The sequence below is a fragment of the Aptenodytes forsteri genome, unplaced genomic scaffold, assembly GCF_000699145.1.
Source record: "Aptenodytes forsteri isolate BGI_AS27 unplaced genomic scaffold, ASM69914v1 Scaffold195, whole genome shotgun sequence".
In the NCBI taxonomy this organism is placed as follows: domain Eukaryota; kingdom Metazoa; phylum Chordata; class Aves; order Sphenisciformes; family Spheniscidae; genus Aptenodytes; species Aptenodytes forsteri.
In genome coordinates, this window is record NW_008795317.1 from 966199 (window position 1) to 972714 (window position 6516).

The 6516-nt window shown below is 40.9% G+C and overlaps 1 protein-coding gene across 1 annotated transcript in view; it reads right to left on the reverse strand.

Annotated features, from left to right (window-relative positions):
- PROX1 (prospero homeobox 1) overlaps positions 1-6516 on the reverse strand; it is a 38727-nt gene that overhangs the window by 27748 nt on the left and 4463 nt on the right. Inside the window, exon 2 of the mRNA XM_009279581.1 lies at positions 2272-2379. Within this exon, the coding sequence (XP_009277856.1) occupies positions 2272-2379 (108 nt within the window). The remainder of the gene's footprint in view (positions 1-2271; positions 2380-6516) is intronic.

The following is a 6516-nucleotide window of genomic DNA, read 5'->3' on the forward strand; positions in this document are numbered from 1 at the left end:
AATTGGTGTAAATCAGCACGGCTTCCTTGGTTTCAACACAGCTATACACATTTACTTTCCCTGAGGGCCTGGCCCTGATATTCAAATTGTTCCCAAGCTTTATTCTCCTATTTAAATTTCTGAAATAAATCACCGCGTTAATACAGTTTCTTTTCATTTTTAAGGGCAATTAGTAATGAAATTAAATACGATTGCTTCAAGTATTACGTTACGCATACATCTTTATTAATATAGCCACGATCTTCAGAGCCAAACATTTGGCCAGCGCAGCACATGGAAACATCTCATTAGGGTACCTATTTACATATGTGTTCTCAGCTCATGGATGAGAGCGTTCCAGCGGCAAGCAGCAGTCCCCATCGGTACTGGTAGGGGACACCTGCTTAAATCACAAGGACGTTCCGGCTCCATTTAAGCCAAATTACGTCCTTTCGCTTCCGTTAAGTGGGAGCGGTGGAGCTAATGGGACTGCACGTGGGCAAAAGGGGGAGCATCCTTTGGCCTGAGGAAGTGCAAACAAATGCTAAGCACTTTGAAGCGTTTAGAGGTATGGAACGGCCCAAGAAAAGACGACTGTATCTAATATTTACACCACCGGTTCTGTGGTGCTGCTGACCCTGCGTGGCTGTCACGTGTCCCCAGGGAGATGGCTGCATTCACTTTGGGGCGAATGACCCCACCCCACACAGGTGGTTTGTAAAGCACTTTTGGGTTTCTCCTGGTGCTGTATAAACATAAGTTGGCACGAAAGCAATTTTCTGCGTATTACCCAACTTTGTCAGAAGACAAAGTCACCGTGTGCGTGCAAACACGCAAGTATGTATCTTCTTAAAAAGAGGAAAAAAAGCAGCAATGCCAGGGAAAAAAACCATCCCTACCTCAGTGTACCTGGCTGTGTGAACACCTAGGAGCAAAGGCGCGGGGCAGCCCCAGAGCAGGACCCTCCCGAGCAGCGCTGCCAGCCCTACATCTGGCTGCGGCGGCTCCTCGGAGCAGCGTCGCCTGAAACGCTCCCTCCGATTTTTCCATTCCAGGTGGATCCACTCTGAGAGCAAACCCTCCACTTGGCCCGCTGTGCCATTCGCAGCTTTTTTTGTGTGTTTAATGATTCTTGACCGGCCATTTAGCCTAGGAAGTGCCTGTATTGCTTCCCCCCCCTCCTTTTTATTAATGTTGTCACCATCCGCTCTGCGCACGGCATTGAATAAGAGGAACCTCCAAGGGCACGGCTGCGAGGGGCAGAAGTGTACCGAGATGTGCAAGCGCATGCAACGTTAAATGAAAAAAGTAAAGGGAAAAACTGCCAAGAAACTTGACCAAAGAGAACTGATCAGCAGAAACTGGGACAAGTTCACAAACTTCTGGGATAATCTTCCACTAAGACCAAAAAAACGCGTAACCCGAAAGTGATTAAAAGAAGGATTTCTGTAATTTGTTCGGGAGGGGGGAATGTAACAAACTAATTTAAGCTAATGTAATGTTTATAAAGTTACTTAGATAATGACACCATGTATGCCATTATAATCATTAAAACCCAATCTATGCTTTTTTAAAAAAAAACTTAGATGATTAACAGAAAATCAAGTTGATGTGAAGGAACAATTACTTTTAGAAAAAAAATCAGGAGGTCCTAATATTCTGTAGAATGAGGGAGGATGCAGCTGTATGTCGACAGCTTTCATATCCTCATTTGAATAATGTGGCCTGAATCTGTCACTTTATTCATCCTCCTTATGCTCAGTGTACTCTGCATCAACAACAAATTAAGTTGTAAATAAGAGACAATCATCACTTTTGTTTTTAAGCAGCTTCTGCATGGAGAATTTCAATGTACTGTTTCTTTTTGACAGAAAGAAAGGGATTCTACACTCTGCTTATGTAAGCACAAATATGAGGAAACCAACCGAAATGAAACAATAAGGGAGCACTTGAGAACTGCTCCAAAATGTTCTTGGAAGTACATTTCTACCACCACAGAAATCTCTTTTTTTTAATAGGATATGTATAATGAAAACTGTTCAATTTACTGTAATAATTATTCTTACTTTGCTGTAAAATTTCAATGATTTTTTCTTTTTAATTTAAAAACATCCCCTTTCCTCGTCTAGGCACAAGCAGGGTACACCTCAACAGGAAGAACAAGTGAGTAAAGTCAGCTGTAACCTTTGTGTACCCAGAAATATTATTAATCTCTCATACGATAACATGATACCATTTCATGAGCAAATATAGCATGCAGTAAGGAGGGGGGAGGGAAAGAGGTTTTCTTACCTTTACGTCCGAGAAGTAGGTTTTCAGCATATTGGAACTTGGGTACCGGGTGTAAAAGAACATGAGCTTGGCCTTTTTCAAGTGGTTCGGTGACAAGCCTTCCTGCATGTAGGATTGAATTAGTAAAGGAAAACGCTGTTCTTGAGAAAGCCGTTTCTGAACGTACTAGCGAAGTGCCACCTTAAATACTCTACAGTTCCCCAGACTACAGGAGAAAATACTAACATTTAAATCGCTGCCCTGTAATTTTCTGCAAAATAGCTAAAGGAGGGATGCGAGGCCATGTAACTTAAACCCTGTATTTCCTATCAGTTTTGGGGCTGGGGCTCGGGAATCTTGCAAGTTTACGGCTTGTGTACCATATGTATGTTCACTTGTTGCTAAGGAAACAAATGCACGAAGCATGTGCCGCAGAAAACTTATCGGAAGCTTTTCTCCCTCTCCTTTGCAATTCCAGCTAAAGTCTCTTTTTCTCTCAATCTTGTGCCACTTGCACGAAATACAGCTAATGCATGTGAGACAACCGGAGGCGCTTTATCATTCTGAGCAATGTTTTATACGGGCAGTACGTTTCACCTGTTTCATTTGTGTCGATAAATTTTAACATCTTGAGTAACTCTCTCTAATCCTGCTGTTGCTTTGCTCCAGTGGCTGCCGTGCAAATCAAAGCGAAATTTGTAATAGGCAGAGCCCCTCTGCCGCTCAATCCCCCCGCCACGAACTTGTCGCCTCCTGATTTACACAGTTAACTCCTCGGAGAACGAAGCTGTATTTGGGGCTAACGAATCGATAAATGCGGGCTAGCCGATCAATAAATGGCCACTTACCCTATAAGGCAGCCTATTTATCCTGGAAACATCATTACCTTTTAGATCTGTAAACAGAAGCAACTAAAAGAGTTCCCAAGGGAATGCGAAGCTAACCATAACAATCTCGGCTTGCTGATTTTTCTCCCAGCTTCTTGGCTCTCTTTTGTGTACTGCGTGCTAGGACGGCTCTGGTCACATCTGTGCCGCAGGCTGGCCCTGCCATTTCCTCAGCAAATTAATGGCTTTATAATTTATCAGAAATGAAGATGCACGTGGAGAAAATCAATGTGGCCCCCACAAGGTCAATTAAGGGTTCTTCCCAGAAGCTTCTCTAAGGACTGTTTCTCCTAAACACAATTGTTGAAAATTTCACTCGGTTCACACCTTATGGTGGGGGAAGGTCAACCAAGTTGACAGATGCGCTGCAGCCAAGGTGCCTCTTCCACCTTACGGCCAGGCGCACGTCAGCACAGAACTTCTCATTCCAGGCCTCGAGACGGGAAACCCAGACTGATTTTTATCAGCAGGCTACTGATGATTAGCTAGGCTTTTTCAGCAGAATCCCTTCTTCTCTAATTCGTGAAATCTGCTGAAACCCTCTCCCTTTATTTCAGCTACAATGTTCATTTTTAGATTGGAAGAATGTAGCATTTAAAAAAAAAAGAGTCATTGACAATGTTAGTTTAAAAACCTCTTATTATCGGGAAGTACACGGAAAACGGCTCAGCTGAACTTGCGTTTTGTTTTAGATGCTTAATGATTACAAAGAAGATAATTTATGACTGACATACTTCTTGTGCCAAGAGAAGAGTTGAAAGAACCTCCAGTTACCTCCATTAGACTGATAGAGAAGTCTAAAAGAGCATTACACTCTGCAGTGCCATCTGTCAAAATACGTAAGTGAAATAATAGTAGCAAGCTGTCACCTATTGCTTAGTGATAAGAGTTTTAGACAAATCAAAACTTCTACGCCAGAAATCCATTTTGTTACGCGATCCTTTCAGCAAAGTGGGGATCCAAAGGGAACTCCAATAAGTAAAAGAAAAAAAAAAAATCCTAAGTCTCCTCAATTTGCAATTCCTCTGAGGCTGACAACATGTTAATATCGGGTTTGGCGTATATGCTCTTCCAATGCAAGCTCAAAGATGCACTTAAACTTTCAAAAAAAGCTCTCGTATTTCTGGATTTAAGCATATCAGACAGTTGTCTAAGCATTTGGATTCCTTCTGCATTTAGGATTTTTAAATATTTTCTGCTCTAATGCCAGAGGATCTTGATATTGAATGAAACGTATTAAAAGATGTTCTGAGACTCAAATTCCCAGAAATCCATTTTTTATTAAAATTATACTTGTTCTTAAGCACTTGGCAGCCTTAAAGCGATATCAAATAGGCAACAAATCTGTATATCTTGAGCCTAAGGTTAACGCTTTACTGTGATAAAAGATATGATCTGTAATAATCTAGCAAAAAATAGATAATGACAGACTTAAGAGCTAAGAATTAGATAACTCATTGCTATTTCAGAAAAAACTGAACTGACCAATTGCTTAATTTCCTTTTTAAGTGCTTGGGCTGAAAAGCAACTGTTCTTCCAAGAAAGCACTAGCTGTTTCCAGGATACTTACACACGCACAATGACTCATGATGAAATAGATTCAGTAAACATACAGCTGTACTGAACACGAGCTAAGCCCCATTCAAGGCCAGGAAAGAAAACGAGCACAAATAAATATTAAGGAGGTAAAGGGAGGAGGGGTGCCGAATGGAACGCAAACAAGCTCTGTCCCAGCAGCTCGTGTGGCTTGCCTCAATTCTCTTAGCTATAGCTTTGTGAAGACAGATGACATTCAATTCTATGGGTAATGCAAAATAGACAATAACTGCTGAAACTTGAGCCAGCTGCCAGGTGTAAAAAAAAAAAAAAAAAAAAAGAAAAAAAAAAAAGACAGATGACATTCAATTCTATGGGTAATGCAAAATAGACAATAACTGCTGAAACTTGAGCCAGCTGCCAGTTGTAAAAAAAAAAAAAAAAAAGGAAAGAAAAAAAAAAAGGAGAGAAAGAAAAGATGATAAATCCATAAATTAATGAAAGACATCTGCTCGGGAACATAAAAGATCAGAGGAACAGTGTACTGCAGCTGAACCTAAAGCGGTGTTCAAACAACCTGAGAGTCTCAGCATCGTGCGTTTACACAGTACAACGTAGCCTCACCTAACACAGCACCAGCAGCAAAAAGGCAAAACGCTAAGAAATAGGAAGTGAAAGACTGGCAACGAAACATATACACATAAAACACACGCTCTTGTGTGTTTTAACTGGAGAAGCACAGGGGTGGCACTGCGCAGCATTTGACTCATTCGCACTTCAATCCTCCCAGGTAACGCTCCTCTTTTGCAAAAATATTTTTCCGTGATGCTCTTTCACTCCTGTAACTCTCAGCCCGAGCTCCCACAAATGCTCTAACAGGCTTTTCTAGCCCACGCATGTATTGAGCTGAAGGAAAAGAGGTAAGAATAGGCTGCATCAGGTAGAAAATCTGCACTAGCAAAGCCAAGCTGCTCCTTAGGTTACACCTCAGGTGCTTTTAATCAGCAAAGCTCCAAATCGCTGTATCTCAGAGCATCTTCAAGACCCTTCAAAGAACGGGCTGGCTGGAAAGTATTCGTTCATCCCCCAGGTTTTATCAACAGCACGGAGTTATCCAGCTTGCTGTACAATCGCTCATTTTTTTGTAAGTTTAATTAGTTTAATTCTAGTCAGATGTAATAACTCCTCATTTCAAAATGTTGTAATTCACTAATTATAGCTTTCATATATTGGGACTGTGAAACTCATTCCAGTTGGATTGGAATTCTGTTTAAAAAGAAATAAATTGTAGAAAGTTTCACTACTGTTTTAAAGCCCTCCTGCCAGGGAGAGCACGCTCAACTTCTTCACCTTTACGGATGTCTTAACAGCACACTAACTACTGCTGTGCTTCAGTTTTGATCTACGCAAATGTTTTGGGACTGAACAAGGCTATTTTTCTTGAGATGCAAAGAGGATGCATGACAAAGGAAGAGCATGCAGAAAAACAATTCGCTGTCTGTTTCTTTTGGAATTTGAATAAAACTTAGTATTTGATTAAACAGATTAGTTTGCAAAGATAGAGACTGCATTCATGACCAAGATGGGAATTCATGCTGCAGGTGCATCTTATCTTGTTTAGCAACATACGCAAACATTAACTATTTCCGTCTGCAAGTCAGCAAAGAACGATCAGATACATTTTCCAGGCGGTGGGTTTTAAAAAAAAAAAAAAGAAAAAAAAAAAATTGTTTAGCAACCATACGCAAAATTAACTATTTCCGTCTGCAAGTCAGCAAAGAACGATCAGATACATTTTCCAGGCGGTGGGTTTAAAAAAAAAAAAAAAGGCAAAAAAAAAAAC